Source organism: Cheilinus undulatus, linkage group 4 (genome assembly GCF_018320785.1).
Source record: "Cheilinus undulatus linkage group 4, ASM1832078v1, whole genome shotgun sequence".
In the NCBI taxonomy this organism is placed as follows: Eukaryota; Metazoa; Chordata; class Actinopteri; order Labriformes; family Labridae; genus Cheilinus; species Cheilinus undulatus.
In genome coordinates, this window is record NC_054868.1 from 31363733 (window position 1) to 31388862 (window position 25130).

General features: G+C 37.2%; 2 protein-coding genes across 7 annotated transcripts in view; both read left to right on the plus strand.

Moving 5' to 3' along the window:
* rab11fip4b (RAB11 family interacting protein 4 (class II) b) overlaps window positions 1-15680 on the plus strand; it is a 75725-nt gene extending 60045 nt beyond the window's left edge. For 4 of the 6 annotated variants that reach the window (XM_041786130.1, XM_041786126.1, XM_041786127.1 and 1 more), the window contains 10 exons: window positions 2784-2819; window positions 3902-4001; window positions 6871-6974; window positions 7105-7245; window positions 7612-7693; window positions 7978-8115; window positions 8303-8461; window positions 10285-10365; window positions 10811-10954; window positions 13374-15680. In XM_041786130.1, coding sequence (XP_041642064.1) covers window positions 2784-2819; window positions 3902-4001; window positions 6871-6974; window positions 7105-7245; window positions 7612-7693; window positions 7978-8115; window positions 8303-8461; window positions 10285-10365; window positions 10811-10954; window positions 13374-13490 — 1102 coding nt within the window. In that variant the 3' untranslated portion in view covers window positions 13491-15680. The remainder of the gene's footprint in view (window positions 1-2783; window positions 2820-3901; window positions 4002-6870; window positions 6975-7104; window positions 7246-7611; window positions 7694-7977; window positions 8116-8302; window positions 8462-10284; window positions 10366-10810; window positions 10955-13373) is intronic. The other 2 variants (XM_041786128.1, XM_041786129.1) reach the window with 2 other exon arrangements.
* Window positions 15681-18141: 2461 nt separating this feature from the next.
* Window positions 18142-22229, plus strand: LOC121508075. The gene is made up of 4 exons (XM_041784579.1): window positions 18142-18204; window positions 19219-19675; window positions 20767-20903; window positions 21288-22229. Exons 2-4 carry the CDS (start codon window positions 19227-19229, stop codon window positions 21461-21463), a joined length of 762 nt encoding a protein of 253 aa, XP_041640513.1. The 5' UTR covers window positions 18142-18204; window positions 19219-19226; the 3' UTR covers window positions 21464-22229.
* The last annotated feature ends 2901 nt before the right edge of the window (window positions 22230-25130 follow it).

Sequence of the window (25130 nt, forward strand, 5' to 3'; positions counted from 1 at the left end):
GGATCTCTCTCCCTGGAGGAGATAGGCTTAATAATCCAACATGCCTCTCTTAATTAGACCTCTGCTCTCCCCTTTATAAATAATGAAGTAGTGATAGGCAGAAGGAAGAGTTAGAGAGAGGAAAGGGAGAATAAAAAACAGAGAGAGATGCTATCAATGTGGAAATTACTTTGAATTGTAAGCTCTTAAAAAGTAGATACAGACCGAATAGGAAGTGGAGGGAATGGATTTGGATGATAGAGGACGTTGGATATTAAGGCATACAATTTCTAAAATAGAAACAATCCTCCATATGGATTAATTAAAAAGAACAAGACTAGAAAGACTCAAACTGTACAGCTGAGCAGCATGCAGTATTTAAAGGGTCACTTGAGCATGGTAAACCTCTTTAAAGCAATTAATTTACCTAGGATGGCCAATGTTTTAAGATAAGGCATAGCCTAAAAGGAAATACAATAATGTAAACAAAAGTCCATAGCATTTGGGGGTGGTAAAAAACAAGTAAGGGAATAATGGTGTGATATTCAGACAGTATTCTATCTAGCGTATATCTCACCATCATTTTAAATCTGTAGATTACATTTGTGGGGGTTATAATGATGCTGCATTTAAAGTACCAATTTTAGCTCTGCAATCCATATAAAAATTCCTGCAATCCCTATAAAAATTATGGGATACCAATAACAAGTCTGATGCTTTTGCTATAACTTGGTTAACGAAGAATCTCCCACAATGAAATAAAGGTAGGTAGGTAACAATTTAATGAAAACAAAATCATATGTGAGATTAACTCAAACAACTGCAGCCTTTCTCAAGGGGTGGAAAGTAACTTAATACATTTATTCACATTACTGTAATTGAGTGTTTTGTTTCTTGTTTTTTCAGTAGTACGGAAGACCCAAAAGGGTTAGAAAAAATAATAATTATACAATTTTTAAAAAGTTTGTGACAGACTTCTCCTCACTTTTAATTTTATTTATTGACATTTGTGCAACACAAGACTTAAAATTGACCATTGTGTGAAGTCTTCTCCCATCAAATCAGGTGATTTTACACTCCTCAGGCTTGAGTGTACATGTTAGTCTGCATGCTGCTGTCAAAGACTAAAACTAAGAATATTTTGTGCCTGACTACATTTTAGTTTGTTTTGTAAATGCTCAATACAATTTAGGTTAGTTATTTTGTAACAGCTTAGTTTTTATTTAGTTTCAGTTACCCAGAATGATTTTTACATTTTAGTTTTAGTTATTAAATGAGACCTTAAGACACAGTGTTCTACTTATTCCACATTGTTGTGGCTGCAGGGAGATGTTGCTGTAGCTTAACCAAAGGATACTGAAAGGGAGAAATCGTGTGATTAATGTGATTAACAAAAGCTCTAATTGTGGACCTTAATCACATTGCGATTGTACATTAATATTGACAGCCTTACAGGTAATGACCGACTGAAAAACACACAGCTTTACACCAAAAGTTTTAAAAGTAAAGGCACAGCTAATAAATGTAAAACCCATAGAGTGTATTACAAGACAGACGGAGCAACATCCATCTGACATAAGACTTTTGACCTCTAAGCTGCTTTATTTTGTACTTATGAACTCTGATAACTGTCTGACTGAAGCCAAAGCACATGGACTCTCACACAAACAAAATGTTGTGGATCTTTAAATGCATGAAAATTGTAGAAGTGATACTTGAAAGATCTAAAACAAAGATGGCTTTTTTTCTGCCCAGTTTGTCCTCTCAGTGCTCATCAAAAAAGACACTGGCTGAACTGAAACATTAGCTGCAGGCTAATCTTTTTCTCATTATGTATTGTACACTCTGTGCTTTATTTATTGCTGAGGGGATCCCCCTAGAAGATAACCCCGGTGGACACCATGCCAATTATTTATTTGCAATGCTCACTGTCCAAAAGTTCAATTTTATAATTCAGCTTTTCTCACAATTTCTGTCTCTATTTGTAAATCTGTTACAGTTCACTAGTTGCGTGCTATAGCCTAATCAGATTAATTGAATTTGAGGCATTTTGTTTGATCTTGATCTTTGATTGATTTTGTTTGATCATCCATTCAGTTACCAATCAGTCTCCCAACCTGACATCTTTGATTTTGGAAATTTCAATAATTGAATTTGTGAATTTTAATGTGTAAATTTGTCTTTTTTATTTTAATTGCTTTGGCAATGGAAGTTACTATTTCCATGCCAAGAAAGCCTTTGAATTTGATTTGATCTCTTAATTGAAAATAATATTTGGTATAATCAACCACAACTGTCATAACCATGAGAACAGAAGAAAAACACTCCCATTTGTTTTACATAAATATAAAGGTGATATATTTTGTGCAGATTGGACATTTTTAATAAGAGAAATAAACAGTCTTGCTGGAAAAAGCTCTACTGTCTAAATGGAGTCTAACCATACTGTTGGTTTTATTTCTACATAAAGTGTCTTTTGCGTGACCCCACTCTGTTTACTGTTAATCCAATGTGACACTCAGTGCAGACACATCAGAGTCTTCAGGCTTTTGTCCCTTTGAGACAGTCGCTGAGCTGACAGAAACCCAGCTCACTGAACCAGGCAGAAGATTTTGTTATCATTGACATGTCCTTCAGTGTTTTTAATCTCCCTCTCTCTCTGTTTTTCCTACAAGCCCGCCTCACTGAAAAGCCAAATCTTAATTGTGATCTGCAGTTAGTTCCTGTGAAGTGTTGAGCTGTGGGTCTAGACATATCCATGGCAACTCACTTTTAGTATAACACTGCTTTTGTGTCTTTTGCAGCCCGAACAGGAAAATCTCCAGCACTGCATTTGGAAGGTAAGCCGTTCCTCTCTGTGCATGTTTGTGTTTGAGTCAAAGTGTGCTTCTATTTGCTGATAAGAGTCATCCCCTTGTACTCTACGTGTTTCTACATTATACAGCCAGTGCTGCACGTGTTTGTTGTATTTGTTGACAAAGGCACACACAAGATAAGACCCTACTTCCTTATCAGCCAGCCGCCCGGCCATTATGCTCAGACAGTTAATTACTAACCAATTATTCAGAGAAACATCTCTGTAGAGTTAATCTAGACCAATCTGTCTGCTGTCAAATCTTCTGTTTATGCTCCTGGAGCTAGGAAAAGATTTTACACATGATCTTTTTTAGTGGCAGCCTCTTCATGTTCTGTTTGCTTGAACTGGGTGAAGTGTTTTGTATCGCCTTTGTGCTATTTCCACCCACATTAAATGAGTTATAGTGACAGAGTGAAAATGGCCTGCCAGCCCTGATCTATGTATTCAATAGAAGTCCTGGCTCTCTTCCTCTGCTCAGTCTACTGTCCTTTCTGTCTGCTTTGATTTCTTCTTTCACTTTATTGCTCTCTTTATCCGATCCTTGGTACAGTACTTTCTTCGTCTCCTTTTTCGCTTTTATTATCACCTCTTGTGCACACTCATTTGCTTTCTTCTCCTCCTCCTCTCCTCTCCTCTCCTCTCCTCTCCTCTCCTCTCCTCTCCTCTCCATAATGCTAATCTCAGTAATGGAGCAGAAGCTTTTCTCAAGTTATTTCATTACTGTGAAAGGGAGCAGCTGAACTCGCATCACGGCATGAATGTCACACTTGATTGTGTGACTGAGTCAGAGCCACTCACACCTGTGTGGGTGTATGTCTGACGCTTCTAAATCAAGCCTATGTGTGTTTTTTTTTCTGTTTGCACCAGCTTCTCTCCTCGGCACCCTCTATATAGTCCCATATTAACTACAGTATACAAGCTTGCAGCAGCATTATTGCAGAACAGAGCCAACCTCCTTCCATCTCTCTCTCACAAACACACATGCAGAGACAACATCAGGACCAGCTAATGCTCTGATGTTCCCACAGATTACTAAAGTGTGTCTGTTTCTCTGTGTTCGAGCAGGCAGCTTCTCCACAACAGCAACCTGAGCAGCAGTAACGGCAGCACAGAAGATCTATTTAGAGACAGCATCGACTCCTGCGACATCGACATCAATGAGAAGGTAAGAAGGTGTTTTGGGCTTTAAATATCAACCTGTGTCGGCAGATTCTTATGTAGGTTGGCTCTTTTAACACAGAGCAAATGTGTGTAGTAAGTAATAATGACCTTTGCTGTGTCTGTGGTAATATTAAGAACCCTGAAAAGATTAAATATATCCATTCTTTAGCTCTCTTTAAAGCCATTGCACTAAAATCACAGGGGGAAAGCTGCTCCGAGTGGATGCACAGCTTAAATTGAGAACGCTAATTCACAGGAAGAGCCTGTCAGGATTCTTCTGACATCTACAAATTTAAATATAAACTCAGTGTTTAAAAGTCTTTAAAACATGAGAATAGCAAATTTACTTCATGAAGCTGTGTTTTTTGGGGACTGTGGACTATTTTAACCTGTATTGTTTTGTTGGAGGTTATATCCAGTGAGGTAGTCCAGGTTATACACAGGTATAGGAGTATACAAACTTATTTTTAGTCTCCCTAGAGTTGGGGTAAGCAACATTTTCTACACATTATCTTTCTTCTCCCAGAGTAACAGACTGTTACAGCTTGTAGAGTACTCTCTTTCAAAAGTAAAAATAAAGAAACAAATAAATAGCTTTATCATTTTGGAAAACAAAAATAGAGATGCTGTCTACATACAATAAACAAAGTATTTGCCGGATATGACAGTTATTTGCTTGCACTTATTTTAACAGAAAAGCATTCTCCATTGCTTCATAAAAGAGTTTTAACCAACAGTTATAGCCAGATATATCTGCTAATTTCACTATATGCTAGATAATAAAGTTATTGAATGTATTAATCAAAGATTGACCCTTTTCTGCTGCATGTTTAAATTAATTTGAACGTTATGGTGGTATGCAGCAGCTTAGGTTGAAATGGGCAGATTTGGTCTTACTTTATTCATGTTTACAGTTTACTGATGTTCAGAACTGACTTGTGGGCTGTATTGAGAGGGGAGAAGGGCAGCATGTGTCTGTCTGTCTGTCTGTCTGTCTATCTATCTATCATCTATCATGTGTTTTAGTTTCAGTCATATTTTAGTCATTTTGAGCCTTCACAGTTTTGGTTTTGTTTTAGTTGACAGAAACTCTGAATCATTTTGATCCTGTTTAATTCAACAAAAAAAACCCCATCGCATTTTAGACTTCACTTTTTGTCACTTTGAACTAATTGATTCATCCAAATTATAGCGTAAAGGTAAAATACTCATATGAATGCACTAGCAGTACTTCTATTGTCACAGTTTTAGTCAGTAAACACTGGTCCCATGCCCCTGTACTGTACAATTTAAGACTGAATAGTTGAAGGTTGTTTAAAAAAATGAGTTTTGTTATTTTAGAAATCCAAAACAGCTATTTCAGTTTTTTTTTCTGAGTTAATAGAACATATTTTTAGTTTTAAGTTAACAGTACTCGGTTGCTTTAAGTATTTTATTGTAATTGTGCTTATATTATTGGATAATTTGATATTGTTGGCATTTTTCCAAGAATGACTTTGGGCAATAGACACTTTTGCACCATGGGTGAAGTTATTACTTCAGTTAGACAATATACAATGGATGCCATACTGAATATGATAGAAGAGGACTCCCTGATTCAGTGTGCACCTTTCAATTATTTTTATTTGTAGTCACTTAAGTTACCTTGATGGCATGATTGGTCATGATTTAAGTATGTGCGGAAAAAAATTTAAAACTGGTGGATGAGAAACATGTAGCTTTAGAAAAATACTCTACAATATTGTCATAAGTTCCATTTTAACTGAATTTTGATTGTAGAAAAATTTTCACGGTGTATTTTAACTTAACAAAGTTATGTTTCTAACATACATGTACAAGTAAAATTGAGTTATTTTAACTTTTTAGTACCCAAAAGTACTAAAAAGTAAAAGTGTATGTTATCAGTTGCCCCAACATTTCTGGTTTTGTTAATTAATCGAGGATTACAGTGAAAATGATATATTTTAACTTGTGTAATATTCAAAAATATATTTCCACTACTTAAAAACTTTGACATAATTAGTAAGGACAAATATTCTTTAGTATTTTGAACTTGTTTGGTTTTACAGTTTACCTAATCTAGACAATGGAAGGCATGCTTATTTTTACCACAAACTGTGCACGTCTCTAAGCCAGTAAAGACATTAAAATGAAAATGAGAGCCATATTTACTTTGTTTAAGCAGATGTGTATGCCACATCAGCAGGATATATCACTGGCAAGATAAACAGCACAGTTACACTTCAACTTTGTGCTTTTTGAAGTAAAAACACTGTTTGGCCTTTCAGTGGTATAGAATGCTTTTATTCTGAAAGCTTCCCTGCTTTGTGAGGCTGTACAACAAATCGAGTCACTTCAAGGGAGATATATTGAAGTAAAACTTGTGAAGAAGTATGGGGCTTTTGCAGAAGGGAGATGTATCTGAAAAAGCTGTAAGAATATCAGGGGTAAGCCAATCAGAGGCAGAGTAAGGAGGATTATGCCTTGATGTTCTTTGTGATATTTTGCAATGCCAAAGGGGCTAGTGGCGCTACTTGCTTGCCTCACCATATTTTCACAATAATCCTTATTACCTGAAGTCAAATATTAGAAATTGGGTGTCAATGTGCAAACAAAAAAGTTCTATTTCTAGGTGTTAACATATGAGCAGTCTATAACACTGGCTGTTTCTCCTTTGTGGAATGGGTCACTAAAAAATACTGTAGGGAATAACTTTAACGTATACCCACTTCTTTAGGCACCACCACACCAATGATTATATCATTACTGGCAATAGCATTTTGGAGTATTTAACCTCTTTGTCCTTCAATGTCATCTATTACACTTCAGTTTATGGTGTAAACTGGGTTTTATTTAAATGTCTTTTCCATCAGGTGAGCTCTTTGGAGAAGAAGGTGGCAGAACTTGAGAATGAAATTTTGATGAACGGTGATCTCAAGTCAAAGCTGAAGCAGGAGAACACACAACTAGTACACAGGTAGAGTCAGGAACCTTCAGAACCACAGTCATGAATAAGTAATGCAACTGGATGTTTTTGTGATTTATGAACCAAGTATTCACTGTTGGTACTCTTTTACATAAATTCTGTGTGATTTTATTTATCTCAGGGTTAATGAGTTGGAGGAGCAGCTTAAGGATCAGGAGACACGAGCAGAACAAAATCTGCAGGCAGAGCTGAGGCGACACCGAGAGGCCTACAGCAAGATGGAGAGGGACAAAAACACACAGATAGAGCTGCTGACTGGCCGGTGAGAGGCACAATAAAGCAACTGTATGCTAAACCTTGTATCTGTTCAAAATGTCTCTGATTTTTATTCAGTTGCTTCATAAAATCTAGACAGTCCAACAGATTTGGGTTTGTCTGGGAAAAAACACGCTTAGGTTCCTCCAAAATCCCCTGAAAATGGACAGTGATGTGCCTGCCTGTTAAGAGAAAATGCTGAATGTAAAACTTATGCTAATCAGAGCTTTTAGATGCCTCCTGGGGTTTGTCAGTTTCCTCTTGAGCTTCAGAATATATTTTGTTGGTCTGCTTATACAGTTTTTTAGCTGAGCATGAAAACTGCCGAGCTTATAAATAAAAGCAAACTAATAAGAAGATTTTATGTTTCTAGAGTAAAGATGCTGGAGGAGGAGAACAACGACTTTGCAATGAACATGTGTCGACTCAAATCACAGACAGAGAAACTGGATGAGGTAAGACATTTCTCTTATAACATTTTTGTTTTTACATTCAAGTCAAAGGGCATTTTCATGCTTATATATATTTATATATTTTAGCTCCATTTGTCAACAAACACGTGATCTATGAGGGGGAGGTAACAGCCCTATTAGTGTTTAACCACGGTGGAAATACCTTCAGAGACTTTCAGAGGGCACCAAAGTAAATTTCTACATGATGTTGCTTTAAAAAAAGGGTTTATTGCTTTTAAAGACTATAAGTTCAAATGCTTGTCTCATGAGTGTCTGTCTTTTCTAAGGAGAAGCAAAGGATGACAGACAAGCTAGAGGACACCAGTCTGCGCCTGAAGGATGAGATGGACCTCTACAGGAAAATGATGGACAAGCTGAGACAGAACAGACACCAGTTCCAGAAAGAAAAGGAGGACATGCAGGAGGTAGGAGGGACTATTTTATGTGATCAGACTCATGCAGAGAGTGGGTTGTTTGCTCTTCGGCTCACGCTGTTTCCTCTTTTTCACTCCTCTCTCCCTCACTGCATTTTTCCTGGCTCATACACCTACATCCCCCAAAATACTGCTGCCATTATGTAACATTGCTCATCCGTCCTTTCTCTGCGCGTAGCTGATAGAGGACTTGCGGCGAGAGCTGGAGCATTTGCAGCTCTTCAAGCTGGAGGTAGAGCGGCCTGGACGCGGCCGCAGCTCTTCTTCCAGTCTGGCAGACTTCAACAGCAGGAGCAGGGAGGTGGAGTTGGAGCACGAGGTCAAGAGGCTCAAGCAGGTACTGATGAAATGATGCATCTTGTGCGTAGTTGGTTCAGTAAGCAGCTGAGGCTACTGAGTGAGCTTTCAGAGCCAGTGAAATGATAAGATGCTTGGTGTACAGCTTTTTGTTTGATCTTATCCAAACTCATCCTCTCTGTGGAGTCTATCCTACATGAGGAAAGACATGTTTTTTTTTAATAAATGTCCAATGTATGACAGAATGTGAATTGTTAAAGGACTACTCCCTGATTTTGATGCTCTGAAGAGTTTGATTTGCACAGGCATGTGGGCTGTCAAAGCTGCTTAGCTGCTCACAAAGAATACTGAATGCTTTCATTTCTTAAAGATCATCCATCATGTTGATTGTTTTCATAAATGATAAGCAGAAGTGTCTTGGCTGTAGATTATATTTGTTAAACAATGTTGTTTCAGTAAAGCACAGTATATAAACACTTGTTAAATCACAACAAGTACCTTTGTTGATATGCACAGCCGAGTAACAGACTGTAAATATCCACAGAAATGTTCATATCTGCTGATACCGATAATTAACCTTTAAACCTTTTGTCTGGGATACTGATATTATACCCTTGAGATTGTGAATCCCTTGTTAAAGTTACTGGAGTTTTACTTTAAGTGTAGTTGTTTCCATTACAGATATCTGCTACAACAAAACACTAGTTGAACAGGGTGAGATTAAGACTATACATGGTCTCATAAATAATGAGACTGAGAATAAAACAACATGGTTCACAGCGACACCGAATGTTATATATTAAAGGCTGAGTATGTATGTAGTATTGTAGTATGCACAACAAATAGTTTGAAATTCTTGCCAACTCAGTGTAAAATGATAGCAAAAATAGTCTCCTTTGATGAAGAGACAGTTTGGCAGATTTTGCATGAAATTTTACACATGACAAAAGTGTGTGCCCCCGACTGACCTGATCTAGCCCCGTGTCACTTTTTATTTTTTCTTTAGTTTAAATCTGTGCTTAAAAAAACAGGATTTGAGTCTGTCAGAAGTTAAGAAAAGAACGACAGAGGTTCAGAGACAACTGCCCAAATAAAACCTACTGCACTGCTTTGATCAGTGGGTTCAGCTTCATTACAGTTTATAAGAATGAGAACCACAGAGTAAACAAGTTCTGCATATTCTTCTGATTCTTTGTTTTCAGTACAAGGCCATTTGTCTGCCACAGCTAGAGACTCAGCTGTTGTTACTAAGTTACTGCACTACATAGTGCACAGACCCGGTGCAAAGTAAACATTTGAGATAAGGGTGGAGATGAGTTTTTTTCAGCTGTGTCTCAGGATAAGACCAGAGAAAAAGAAGTGAAATATTGTTGAAGTTGTGTGCACTGAAAATTTAATCGAGCTTAAAGAAAAAAATCTAATGCATTTCAAAAGCTGAAGAAATTGCAGCAGTCCAGCCTTGTAACTTGTTTCAATGATGCATAGCCCATCAGTTTGAACTGCTGACTGACAGTGTGTATATCTTATCAGTCTACCATGATAAGGTTGTCCTCACATAGCCTCCCCAAATTTAAATGCAGTACAGAAAGAAGAAGAATGATAATAGCAGGTTAAACCAGTGTCCTTCTTCATTTTTTATGTGTTGTCTTTTACTTTCTCAACTTCTTTTATTGAGCTTCTTCCTAAAGTGTTAGATTTAGAGTAGTTCAATTTGTCAGTCGATGGTTGAACAAGTTTCATAGCTATGCAGACGTAGAAGCCATAAATTGGGCAGCAGCATCCGTGACATTCACAAAGATTAGCTCACTTTTTTATGTCTGCCTGTGCACCTCTGTAAATGTCGATTTGTATGTGTGTGTCCAGCCGTTTATGTCCCAGGACTTTCTCCCCCCTGAATTCCAGCACCTGGTGTTGTCTGGGGCTCGGCTCCGTCCTGGTCTGATGGTAAAATTGCTTCTATGAACTTTGACTCCCCAATTATTAACCACTAATCACAATGAAGTAGAGTGAACCTGCCTGAGCTGAATTGAGGTTGGTGCTGCCGTTCTCCTCTCTAATGAGTGCGAACAGAAGAAAGAGAAAGCAAACTGACCTCTTGTCAGCTCTCAAAGGCAACTTAATCGTGGAGCTTTTATAACACACCAGACCAGCAGGGGAGCAGTTTGTTCTGTAACACGCTTAACCCGTGTAATGTCCCGTAGGTGTTGCCAAAATAGATGTGCACTGCTGTGTTTGCTGCTGGTTGAGGTGAAAAGTGTTGTGCTGTGTTGTATGGCTTGAGTGAGGCTCAAGTAGCAGCTTTTTTCTCTAGAAAGCATCTTCACTCCTATTGCACAAGCAAGGTCCATCATCAATCTTCTCTCTTTTCTTTTCTGATCCTGTATTTTAGGAGAACCAGAAGCTGAAGGAGCAGAATGACGAGCTCAACGGTCAGATCCTCAGCCTCAGCCTGTATGAAGCTAAGACCCTGTTTGCCACACAGACCAAGGCCCAGTCTCTAGCTGCAGAGATAGACAACGCTTCCAGAGATCAGGTAGAGCTTCATCCATCAATTTATTTTTATGGAAGCAAGTCTATGGTACAAATTACATAGAAAAGTATCCTCGAAACCCCAGGCACTGAGATGCATCCACCCTGGAATTTCAGAAATTTCCTTTAGAGGGGTGGAGATGGGTTCAAGTCTGACCTGTGGCTCCTTAGTCCTTACTCTTATTATCCCTGTTTCCTACTCTATCTACTGTCCCCAGCTATAAACAAAGACATATAAAGCAGAAAGTCAAATCTTTAAACAAAGACATGCCTTGATCACATAATAGACAGGGCTGGTAAGAGAGGGGGTCCGCTCACTCCTTCAAACTGTCCCAGTCAACCACATTATACCATCTTTGCTGCTTTTGTGGTTTTGATAATGAGCCATGATGTCATAACTATAGACTTACCACAAGCTACCAGAAATGATGTGAAAATATGGTATATACCCCTGTAAAAGAGATGCAATGTCATATGCTGTCAACTTTATTTAAGAAAAACAATGTTTATTCATGTTCTTGGGGAAAAGAACTACCCTACCCACAATCCTAGAGTGTCATAGTGCTGCCCCTGCTTTCCATATTTCTAACACAAAATGTAGAATTGATTTACTTTGAGATTTGGACCCTAACTGATCAACAATACAGCCAAGTACCCATAGTCATAGGCTCTCAGCTAAGAAAAGGAGATCATGATGCTTGGTTGCTCTTAAAGTTCCTGTAAAGTAATAAAATAAAACTGTATTTTAGGTTTGTTGTACCACAGGCCACTGTGGTATGAACCACAGGCCAAATTTCGGTCATGAAAAACATCTCTAAGTTTATGAAATGAAGCTTCATAATCATGAAAAATCAGGCACTAATATTTGCTCAAGTGCTGGTTGAATGCCCCAATGCCACACCTGGTCACAAGAAAGAGGATAATTTTTAAAAAAAGCTACTATCTTCATCAAGGCCTTAGTTTGTCTGTTCTACTGGACCTGTCAGCTCTCTGTGCCAGCCACCAGAGAAACAATCACATTTAGTTCATGACAGACAGATAGTTTGGTGCTATAAAGTCTCACTTTCATTTTCTCATCCTGTATATACCACTTCAGGAATTCCTAGTATTTCATTTGAAGTGAAGTTGGATTTAAAGTTATGTCTCTCTCCCATTTGAGACGTCTTTTTTAAGTTACTGCTAAAATCACTCAATGATGTTGCTCTTCAAAATTAAAGTCCTCAATAATGATTAGAATTGGAGGCTTTCGTTGTGACAGACTTGGCAGTAACAGAACGTGTCGATCATCAGACGCTTTACTAAACTTTAGAAACTGTTGCTAACTGACGTTAGGGATTGAACTGTTGCTTCAAGAGAGACAAAGCCATAGGCCGCTTCTTTTAACCATCCAGGACTAAAGTTAAGTGAAATACAGATACCTTCAGCAGGTAAGATGTTTGTTCCTACAGCACCTTGTTCAAGTGAAAAATAGACAAGCACTCCAGCAATTAGCTTTCCCCCTGACTTTATGGTGAACTATGATCAGAGCAGCTGACTGACTCTGTGCCAGAGCAGAGAAAGAAATCAGTTTTTAACATATTTAAAACATTTTATTTCCAATAAATCTGTGTTTAGAAAAAAAAAATTTGGTCATCATATAAATAAATAAAGTTATTACTTTACAGGGACTTTAAATTAACTCCCCAATACCCATTATAAAATCCATCCAGACTCGTAGACATCTTACATAAAAACAAGTGGGGTTGTAACTGGAGAATAGAACACAAATAATCAAATAGCTGAAATTTTAAAAAGACTAATTTGTTCATAAATAGATGCAGATTAAAATTATGATAATAATGATAAGATTAAATTGTTGTGGACTGTTATCACAAACAGAATAACGTAACAACAACTGTGACAGACGTTGATGAAAAAAAACTTTAAGTACAAAGGCTGGGAACTGCTCACATCTATGTTTAACCAGTGAAAATATACTGCCAAGGCTTTTGAATAAATTTTATCTGATTTAGTTTATAATGCTTTAAATACAGAGGTAAGAGTGTATCTATGTTTTCTAGGACAAAGCACAGCAGTGCAGTGTTCTAGATATGGCAGAACAGCAAATTTGAATCTAATATGCATAATATGGAGGTCAACACCATGGCTACTTCTCATGTTTTGCATTTACTAAATATTATGAAAGTAGCATGCTATGCTTGAAATGGAGTAACATTTCTATAACATATACAGCAAAAGAAACATTCAGTTGAAACGTTCTCTTACTCCACCTAGTGCTGATTTGTGAATTTCTTTGTAATATTTACTTGTTCAAAAAATATTAAGGGGGCGTTTGAAACTTTTGAAAATAAAACACAAAAGACTGTTTGACAGATAGAAAGATCATATACAAAAATTTGTTTGATATTCTTCTCTCTCCTCAGTTAATGGAGGCCCTGAAAGAACAGGAAGAAATAAACTTACGACTGCGACAGTACATGGACAAAATCATCCTGTCTATCCTGGACCACAACCCGTCCATCCTGGAGATCAAGAACTAGCAGTGATTCAACTGGAATGTGAATCCCTCCATGTGTCAGGAGAGAGGACCATTCCAGTTGTGTGAACACAGCCCGAATCAGGGTGCTTTACGGGGACGGCACAGAGTCTTAGAAACTGGAAAACATGGACACCCATCGCCCCCTGCTGTTTGTGGCGGGAAAAGAAAAACTTCTTTAAAAACTGGAATTCTGCTGAACAAAAGGGAGCTTTTCTCGACTAGTGACTGTTTCTTTACTGCTGTGAAGTGTAGCTACTGTCCCACCTGGAACTAATATGACAGATCTGGTGATATTATTTCCCAGAAGCATCCTGGGAACATGCTTTGAGGATCAGCAAAGAACTTGATCTAGTACACTGGACTTAAAAACGGAAAGAGTGTGACAAACTAATGTGGGTTCTACTGTATCCTGATGTAGTATTAGCTGTGTTATCTTCAGAAAAACAGCTCTGTTTGAGGGACAAACATTTTACATCAGAGATCTGGCGAGCAGACTTCTAACCTGACTCTGACTCTCAGAGACATGAAGGTAGATATGTCTTTTGTTGCCCGATCCGTGGATTTCCCATATTTTCACTGCTTTCAGGTGTTCTCTACAGAATGTGTGATGCATTTAGACACATTTTTAAGACGAGAAAAGAAAGTGCAAGGAGAAAGAAAACAGTGAGAACCTTTATGAAACAAGAGAAGCATAAGAGTCAAAAGTAGGGAATAAAGTTTTCTCTAAAAGAAAGAGATGAGTGTGAAAACGGACCATGTACGCTTGCAAAGGAGGGTTTTAGTAAAGTCTGTGATGGTCAATTGAAGGTGAAGAGTTTGTATATTCTTGAGAACATGTCTTCCAGTAATCTTGCAACAGCACTTGCTGTCTCAATCAGTCCAATGTTAATTTTTTTATTTTGATTAAACTGAGAAGTGGCCCTTATTCGGTTCAGACGAGAAGTCGAGTGTCACTTTATGGTACAGAAGCTGCAACCAAGGAGTGTCTTTAAACTGTAACTTCGATAGTGGCTATTTGCTAGCAATGCCTTTGCTTTAAAAGCTACATTGTTGCTAGCAAAAGGCCCAATGATGTTGCACAGAAATGTAAGGATATGAATGTACAGGATGTGTGGTGGATTTTAACATGGTTTACTCAATAATCATCCCTCTGTGCTCAGTGACGTCATCTCAGATATTGTGTGTGAGCATGCACAGGAGACTCACTTTTTGTTACAACAAATGGGATTAGCAATCTCATCAAAGTCTACAAATTGTGTGGAAGTCCTGATGGCTCTTTGAAACTCCCTGATACTGTAAATATCATGAATGTACATCTGGATATTTTACTTTCTGTGTGGCCAAAAAGCTTTTTGACTTGCAGAAATGGGTTGAGAGACATTGTAATAGACATGTACAGTATTCAGTACTGTAATGAAGAGGGGGACTATTACAATCTGCTGTTTTATGTTGTTATTCTAAACTTGAGTTTTGCTTCCTTGCACAAAAGAAAAAAGTTTTTGTTTCATTTGCATGGTTCACCTTTTCTTCTGTCTGTGCCTTTTGAGGACATTTTTCCAGACGATGTTGCTAATGATTGACATAGTTTTTTGAAGCTACATTTTATGTCCATGTCTGACATATTTTCTTGACTTGTAAATGTTGTAATTATATAGTGAGAATTTGTATTCATGTGCCACTCATCAGTCTTTTTCAGATTGATACTATGAAAACTATTTTATACAGTTTTATCAAGAAAGAACGTGTGATTGCTTAGTTGTCCTTTAAGAAAAGACGCATAGCACAACGCTTTGTATGGTACACAGGGCAGGTTAGCATTTTGGAAATATTTTTAATTTTTTTAAAGCATTGGGAATGTTTTATTGAATTTCTCAGTTTTTTTGTTTGTCTCAGCAAGTCCACTGCTTTTCAGTTTGCTTCAAACTGGCTTTTTCTATTGTTGTAAACTGTCTTCCTAACATAAATGGTAAGCATTATGAGCAATATTAACTTATTTAACAATTCCTGCTGATTTGTGTCTTGTTTTTCCTCACAAATCTTTTCACTCTAGCTGGATGGAAGGAAATAAACAGTACATTAAGCTGTAAAATTGTCACAAACTTGTTTCTTGTAGCTCTTAAAATTGATTTATTAGGGCTTTTCAATGTGATGTAGTCACCATAAATAGCAATAAAAGTGGCTTTGGCAGTGACGCTGGCTCATGATGTTTGTATCATTTTAAACTATATATTCTGTTTTTCTCATTTCTAACAGACAATATTTACCTTAACAGGAACTCCCTTTATTCAATGTTTTGGTTGATGTATTTGCTGCTAATTTAATGTTTTATGTCAGTTCTTTGCTTTTAATAAAAACATATTACCTCGCCATAAAATAACCCATTCATAATCAGATATTTATAATGCAGGAATTAGATCACAGTTTAGGCTGTTTGTATTATCCCATCTAAAAGTGATCTTTAGAATTCAATGATTATAAACATGCTCTTTCTAATGGTTTATCCGAGAAACTGTTTCATATTTTCATTGTTGTTGATATGACAATATAGGTCTTCCAAAAACTAAAACTCAAGGAAAGGTCAATGTGAGGAATTGTTTTAAAGACTACAATGTAACAAAATTAAAGAAAACAGAGCACTTTAAAAACAAGGACAAAACTGTCATGCCAGGCTAGACTCTGTTATATTTACCATGCCTATAAAATATATTCAACCCCTTGGATATTTTACTCTTTTTTTGGTTTTGTAAATCAATCATGGTCAATATAATTTGGCTTTTTTGACACAAATATTTTGCAAGAAAACGTATTTAATGTCAAGGGGAAAACAGGTTTCTACAAAGTAATGACAAAATATGTAATGTAAAATAAGTGCATAAATATTCAACCCCTTTAAAGTCACTGAACTAATTCAACAAAGCTCTACCAGTTGGTGCTAGAAGTCTCACAATTAGTGAAAGTAGTGAATGTGTCTCAAGTGATTGTAGTATAAAGGCACCTGTGTCTGGAAGGTCCAGTCACAGATAAATCAGTATGCCTGGCTACCATGACACCATAGAGGTAAAAGTACTCTCAAAGAAACTCAAAGAAAAGGTAATTGAAAAGTAGGAATCAGGAGATGGATATAAAAATATTATCAAGGCACTGAACATTCCCAGCAGTTCAGTTAAATCCATCATCAAGAAAAGGAAAGAATATGGCACATGTGTAAATCTGCCAGGATCAGGCCATCCTCAATCTGAGTGACCGTGCAAGAAGTAGACTAGTGAGAGAGACAGCCAACACTCCTGTGACTACTCTGAAGGAATTACAAGCTTCAGACTCTGCAAACAACTGTTTCCTGGGTTCTTTACCAGTCAAAGCTTCATGGGAGAGTAGTAAAATGAAAACCACAGTTGAAGAAAACTCAAATCTCTATTAGAGTTTTCCAGAAGGCATGTGGGAGACTCCATGGTTACGCTGAGCAAACGTCTTTGGTGTGATGAGACCAAAATGGTGCTTTTTGGCCATCAGACAAGATGTTATGTTTGGGGGACACCAAACACTACACATCACCACTGTGAAGCACAGCACCATGTGGTGGGGATGCTTCTCGGCAGCCAACTCTGAAATGCTTGTAAGGATAGAGGGTAAAATAATAATATAGAAAAATCCTAGAGGACAATCTTATATAGTCTGCAAGTGAACTATAGCTTGGGAGAAGAATTATTTTCCAGCAAGACAATGACCCAAAGCAAAAAGTTACACAGAAATGGTTCAAACACAACAAGATGAAAGTTCTGGAGAAGCTGAGTCAAAGTCCAGGCCTAAGTCCAATAGAGAATTTGTGCCTGGACTTGAAAAGTGTTTTTTATTGCATGATCCCCATGCAACTTAACAGGACTTGAGCAGTTTTGCAAAGAAGAATGGAGTAAAATTGCAGTGCCCAGATGTGCAGGCCTGATTAAGATCAAGACTAATTTCAGCCAAAGGTTCATCTTTTAACTACTGACTTGAAGGGGGTGAATATTTACATAGTCACTTGTCTAAATTACATAGATTTATTTAATTGGCATTTCTCTGCAGAAATCGGTTTTCACTTTGACATTAAAGAGGCTTTCTTTTATTTTTTTTGTCCATAAAGCCTAAGTTGACCATAACTGATTATAAAAGCAATAGGCCTATGAGGGTAAAACATCTAAGGGAGTGAATACTTTTTTTAGACACCGTAAATATTTTCTTGTGTTTATTACTTTGGACAGCAAATCCAAATATTAAACTTACATACCTGACAGTTATTCCCAAGCAAAATTTTGTATGGTATTTCTATTCATATCCTGTACTAAGACACACATTTGTGAGATTTTGCGCTGTAATGTTATGATTTTGCACATAGATGAATGGTAGCTTATGAGCAGCAGAAGAATTGGATTTTTTTTAAATTTATGAAGTTGTTTTACTTCCTCTAGGGATCAATCTGATCTTAACTATGAACTTTTCCACCACTTTTAAGTCTGAGCGAGTTTACTCATGAGGCATAAATCATTTGCATTTTTTCTCGCTGCTCATTGAAAGGTGACAGCTGAGGAGTATCTACCTTTGCTTATTCTTTTAATTTAAATAAATATAAAAAATATGGGGTTGAGTGTGAGAAGCTTCTGGCGTCACCTATCGGAGCATCGCTTGGTTCTCTCCCTCACATTCATCCACGACCGCTCGGTGTGGCGTGCTGTACACAGGTGAGCGATAGCTAGCTTCAATTAACTAATCACATTTAGCTTCATTTTGTGCTAGTAGTTTGCAGTTTACAAGGCTGATGTTTCCTTTCTTTATTTTTTTTTTTTTGTTATGGTTAGCCGGTGTTAATTCGGCTTTCCACGTCGAAAACAACACTCAGTAGTTGTTAGCTAACTGCGGTACTTACAGTTGCTAGCCAACTGTTAGCTAGCTGTCAGGTAAGCAAAGACCCCACATACCGTTAGCTGTCTCTGAAGTTACCGGCTAACGTTGAAATGTTTACTGCTGTCTATGAAGCGAAAATGACACGCTGTAAAATATTAGCTCAAATGTTCAGTTCAAGTTAGTGGACATTTTCATATACCTGTTATCTGAATTCAGAATTTAAACTAAACAAATTTAATTGTATTTAAGGTCAGAGTTTTACCTTTGAACATATGGAAAGAGTGGTTATACTCATCACTATAAAAGTAACAGATTCAATATCATGCACCCCGATGTAAATAAACAAGTTTTCAGAGGTGTTTTAAGTTACATCTTCAAGTTTTTGTACTAGTGCTATCAAAAAAATGTATGCTGATTAATCCCACTCCAATGCCACCACATAAACAGCTAAAGTAGCTTTGTATTGTAACTTAGACTAGAATATATTAAACATTCCCTCTGCTCTTAAGTTTATAATTTTATGGTTTAGATCCATCCATATCCATATCCACAGATGAACGCAACCTTAGACTGATTTTAAGTTGAAAATCTGCCCTCCGTTTCCACTTCTGCTGTTTCTTAAGCTAGTAGAAAGTTTTGATGCCATTTAGAAACATGTCTTTTCTGATTGTTTTGTAACTAAAATAGTTAAACCTACCAATAATGCAGTCTTTCTCAAACCAACAAGATATGTGATCAATTGTGATTAATTATTACAAAGCCTGTAATTGAGATATTTATAAACCAACTGACAGTACTATTAAATTATTTTACTCTGTGTGCTTATATAACTTCCTTTATGTGCATTACAGGTGACGTTATGCCTCAGGATGGTATGAACTATGAAGGCAGAAGAAAAGGAGCACATCACAACTCCTGTGTAGTGAACAGTCAGGTATCAGGGACAGATTTGGGAAACGGAGCTGTTGTTTATAATGGCTTCCCAGCTGCTCCCGGTAGATACAGTCAGAGGAGACCAAACGGCTCAGAGAACTGCACCAGACCAGAGTTTGGAGTTAATGGTTATATCAACTTTGAGTACAGAGGCAAAAGTAGGAAAGCAGTGCCAGCAAGGACATTCAGGAAACAAGAAAACATGTTGGATGCTGTCACTGATGCTGCAGCATCTGGCAGGGTTGTCAGTGCAGGTATTAAAGGTGGTACCTCGGTGAATGGAGACGCTGTATCTGATCAAATGACACCAGAGCTGAGCTTCCCAGCAAAAGCAAGGAACCAGAAAAGAAAGAAGAGATTCAGTTATAAAAAGAGGTACACCATCTACATTACACCTGCTTTGAATAAATCAAAATGCATTCATTCATGTATAATTAGTAACACCTGTCAGTGGAATCCCACCCACCTGACCTGAGTGCTAGCTGTTACAGGGCTGATTAAGACATTTACATTTGTTAAAATGGAAATGTATCAATTTTGCATGAGAGACGACAGAGAAGTTGGATTGTGGAAAGACTTTTTCTGATGTGCTTGCCAATTTTGAATCACTCTTGTCTGTCAGAAGAGGGCCTTAGATTTCCTTCCATTTAAGGAGTCCTGCAATGAAATGTGCAAGAAATAGACATAAAGAAACACTATAGCTGTGATGTGCTGTATTGTCTCATACAGGGGACAAGATTAATTTCTCTCAAAACTGTCTGTGATCAGCAACTCAAATAATTGCACTCTGAATAAATAAACATGCATGTATGTTTCCCAGATCAAGACCGCCAATTGTTTTTTGTATGAAAAATGTGAAAGTAGATAGATTTTAGGTAGAAATTGTGAGTTAAAGGCTCAATACAAATACATCCCTTGCCCTCACCACTTAGCTCTGCCTCTGCTTTTTGTGCCTTCCAAGGATTAGGATAACCCAATTCTTGTTGAAGTGGGGGAGAAGAATTAAAAGCTAGGACTCAAAATTATATATTGAATGCATTATGGTCCATTTGTTTTCAAACTAGTATTTTAAGAAATTGCTTGTAGAAATGTCTGGTATTTGTCAGCTTGTTTATTTAATGCAACCCATGACTACCAGTGTCATGTCAAGAACTTAAAATTGAGGGATGGGAGTAAAAATTAGAAATTAGTTCAAACCTAAGGTTTGTCTTCCCCAATAGACAAGCTATTCGGACTTAATGACTTACTCTTCTTCTACTGATCAAAATATACCGTAAGAACAACTGCATATAGTCCTTCTGTTTTCTGGCGTAATATTTGATATTTATGTTTTTAACAGAAAAAGAGACATCCTAAAATACTAAGACTGTATATATGGACTGATTAAAGAAATATAGATATGTCTAAGTTTCCCTGGTAGCTCTGAAAAAATATTTAAAAAAAACAGAGACTTGTGAATTTTACAGAGACACTAAAGTCAATGGTCCAGGGACCCCCACACCCCCACCAATGGTGCCACAAGAGAAGGAAGACTGGGAAAAGGAGATCCAGGAGGTAACACTGGCTGACTGGGAAAAAATTTGCTTTGGGATGTGTCCCTATGGTAAGGAAAACATTAAAATTTTAGCATATCTCTTTGACAAGCATACATGCTTTTCCAGAACGTATCTGCTGTTATTTAGCATATACATTAAACTGTATATAAACAGTAATTTAAGGATGTAATGTAGTGAAGTTGTGTTGTAGCAGTAAAAGGGAGGTGACTGTAAAAATGAAAGGCAATAGACACGCTTATTTAGGTATTTGTCAAGTGTTCATTATTATTGTACCTGCTGCATGAAGAATTTTATATTTCAGTCTACTGGGTGCCACCTTCAGGTTCCATTGTATTGATAATAGCCTTTTCAGTGTTATTTAAAGGATATCACAAGAAGCCACGTACACATAGTAGTGCAAGAGTTTTACTGATGCTTTTTGTCTCCTCTAGGTCCAGAAGACTTGCTCCACTTTTCTTTGCGAGATTTGACACTGAAGCAGCGAGACTCAGTCCCCCTGCCACTGACAGCCAATTACCGTCCAGCCATACACCACCCACACCCCATCAAGTGGTCATGCTTCAGTGTCTCTACTGAGCCAGACCAGTTCTCAGATGCTGATGAGTAAGCCAGACATATGCTGTTTTGTTAGTGGATTTTTAGGAAGCAGCGTTCACTTACAAAACTTAACTGTGAGTTCTGATGTAGTTCATCAGGTGTAACTGATGATTGGATTCTGGATAGTAACCATGCTCTGATATATTTTTAGTCAGTCTTTTTTCCTCTTGGCAAAAAAAAAAAAAGTATTAGCTTTAAAAAGTTATCTTGTTTTTTGCAATTCAGAGATACACTTATCAAATATGTTAGCATTAGCTTAGGTGCATTCTACCATGCAGTCATGTTTTTTGAATCGTAGGTTTTATTTGGAATTTATATTCAGATTTTATATTTGTTTTATATTGTAAAATTTTAATTTGTTACACTTCTGTGATCTTAAATGATTTTAGCTATCTACTTTACATTTTTGTTGCAGCATTTTAGTGACAGTTGTTACTAAAATTGCTTCTGCTGTTCTTCCATTTCATACCCTCATAATTTTCCTCCTCTTTCAAGACCTGAAATAACTGCTTTTATTTATTTGTTTCTATTTTAAAAATTCTACATTTGAATATTTTAGTCGAAGAAGTTTCTCTTTTGAGGTTTCCAATTAATTTTACTCTTTATCAATTGCAAATGTTCATAAAAAGCACATTAAGCAGCTTTTTTAAAATTTGGCATATTCTGCCAAACAAGGAATTATGGTTTTGATTTTGTAACAGCAAAACAAATAGTTACATGCTTGTTCAAACACTCATTTTCAAAAGTACAATAAATTGATTTTTCTTGGACCTCTCCATCAAACATTGCAAGTCTGCCTTAATTTGTTACTCAATCTGTCACTATTAATTTCACCTGTGATTAAGTAGCTTCTCATATATTTTGATCTTCTATCTTTAGTCATATTTGACACACATTGCTCAATAGTTAGCCTGTTGTCTCGCAAAAGGTTGTGGGTTCGATCCCCAGCTCCAGCAGTCACATGTTGGTGTGTCCTTGGGCAGGACGCTTAACCCCAATTTTCCCCCACTGCTTTGTTAGTGGCACATGAAATTGAGTTGATGCTATGTGACTTGTTGCCCTTCATTTATTAGACTATTTGCACCGTTAAGCAAGTTAAATGGACTTCATAATATTGTCAGTCTATTAATACGGTAATTGTGTTTACTTGTATAAATGAACATGAGCGATCACAATGCGTTTCAGTTTTTACTACTGTAGGATATGTGATGCATTGCTCCATGGGAGTTTTTGGTACTGCTTGGTAGAACAATGTAGGTGAAAACATGTTGTTGACTGAATTAGGATGACTTTTGTGCTCCCATTATAAGGTTACTCTTTCACCTGTAGGAAGTCTTGGTACACTGTAGCTAGCCTTTGACCGCTGCCCAATCCACATTGAACTGGACCCCACTGATCCCTCCTGTGGGTGGTGAGCCCACAGGAGCATATACTAGTAATCAAAGATAATTATATAAATGTGTCTATTTTTCATGTTTTCCTCATTTTTGCAGTTTCTACATATTTGAAATTAACTTTAGAGTCACATTGAGTGCTTCCAGTTGCCCACCACTGTTATCCTAATGAGTATACAAATGAGCATACTAAACACAAGGCCAACTTTGCTGTATTATGATTTTTTTAAATGATCTTAATCAACATTCTGATATCTTGAGACAGTGGGTTTTTATTTTCATGATATGTAGGTTAGAATTATCACAACTGAAATAAAAGAATGGTTGAAATGTTTTCCTTTATAACCGTCTGTAATATAAAACAGTATTCCTCAATTGGTAGGTCAGGACCCAAAAGGTCTTAGACCCAATTTTCAGAGGGTTGTGAATGTGTGCCTAGAAGAAATTGTTGCTAAAAGTCTTTGATTAATGGAAGCTGTAAGTGGGCATCTATCCTTACTTTTATCTTCTCAAGATCTCTACCTACTAATCCCACAAGCCAAGGATAACAAAGCTGGCTTTCCTTTGATAAAGTGTTAAATGCTTGAGATCTCCAGAAAACAACTAAAATTTACATGTTGTTATGGCAAAACGGAATAAAATCAAAGGTATGCATGCATGTCCTTCGTGGGCTTCTGCAGATATAATCTTTTTAAACATGTTTGTATTTTTCTCTCCCTTTATTCAGTTGTGTTTTGACTAAGGTGCAAAACGTGGCGTCTATGATTAGATAAATTGGTGTATCTGAATACTTTTAGAAATGTAACTTGAGTGGGCGGTGGGCCCTGAGACTAAACCAGTTCAGAACCACTGATCTAGATTGAAAGTTTTGAGTTGTGTCTTAAATGAGAAGGGAAAGTTTTTTATTCACCTGTAGATCTCCCTGTATGACTTTGAAGACTTGTAGCTGTGTTGACACCTTATGACCACTAGATGGAGCAGTTGATGTCAGAATTAGTTTCCTCTGAGTTACTCCACACACCTTGGGGAGTTCAGTGGGTTCATTCCCAAGGACTTGAGAGACACAAGCATTTACTTACACACTGTTCAAAGCCCATTTCTCTCTGGAGTTATCATTCACAGTGCTTCACTGCTGATGGGGTTGAGACAACTGTCAGTAAGCTGATTACTACCATCTAATAATACTTAATCATTCATGTCCACAGACACTGTGTCAATAATAGATTGGGGTCACAATCTTTGGTGCAGTTCATAGCTGTGCACTCTGATGAGACATTGTAGCTGAATTTTAAGCAGCACTTTTTTTTAAACGAAAGTTTTCAACATCAGAACCATCACTTATCACTTTCAAAGAGATGAAGCAGCGTTTGATGTTGTCTTCTATGTGAATTGCATTGTTGATGTTAAGAGCAAATGTGAGTGCAGGGATGGTATAGTTGGAGAAGGAGGGTTATGTACTCAGTGGTGTTTGTGCTGTGATCACTGAGCACTCTGTGTCTGTGTGTTTCCTGGCTTTGTGAAGCTAGGACAGATGAGAATTAAATGTGAAAAATGGAAGGAAAATGACCCGTAAAGGTAAAGTGTTGTCTGTCCTGTCTTCACAGAAAAGTGGGGTTGAAATGCTCCTGGTGTTTCTAAGTGTTTCACATCAAGGTTGGATGAACTGAGATCTATTATCCTATATCAGTATGAATTTAAATGTGTCTCTTTGTCCACAAGGACAGTGTTTAGCCCTCCCACCCCATGCACAGGATGTGTGGTGTAGAATATGGATGAATGCTGGCCTGAATTTCCATCTGATTTTGTCTTATTTATGTGAAGCATCATTCTCCAGAAGGCTGACCCATATTTAACATCACTGTTCATTTACTGAACTGATGATCTTTCTTTGCAAACCCAATTTGCCCTGTGGTGAAAATCAACCCTATATAGCAGAATTCACATATGTTATTTGTTTTATCTAAGACATTTTGATAAATATTTGTGAGCATGCATAAGTCTCTCCAAAATCCAATAATCAGAAAAATATTGTTTTCATAGCTGCATTTTTTGACAGGAAATGCTGCACTGTCACTGTTTTCTCTTCCATGTGAACTACGTTGTTTAAGCCTGTCACTTAAAAATGTGCCTGTTTGCTCCTCGAAAGTTCCTCTCAACACTATCAATCTGTTAACAAAAGGCCATCTGTTATTCATTGTTATTGGAACGGCTCTGCTCATGCTTTGCTTACTTTTAGCTCTGCTTCGAATTCACAAATATTGACGAAAGCAGCAACACTAAAAC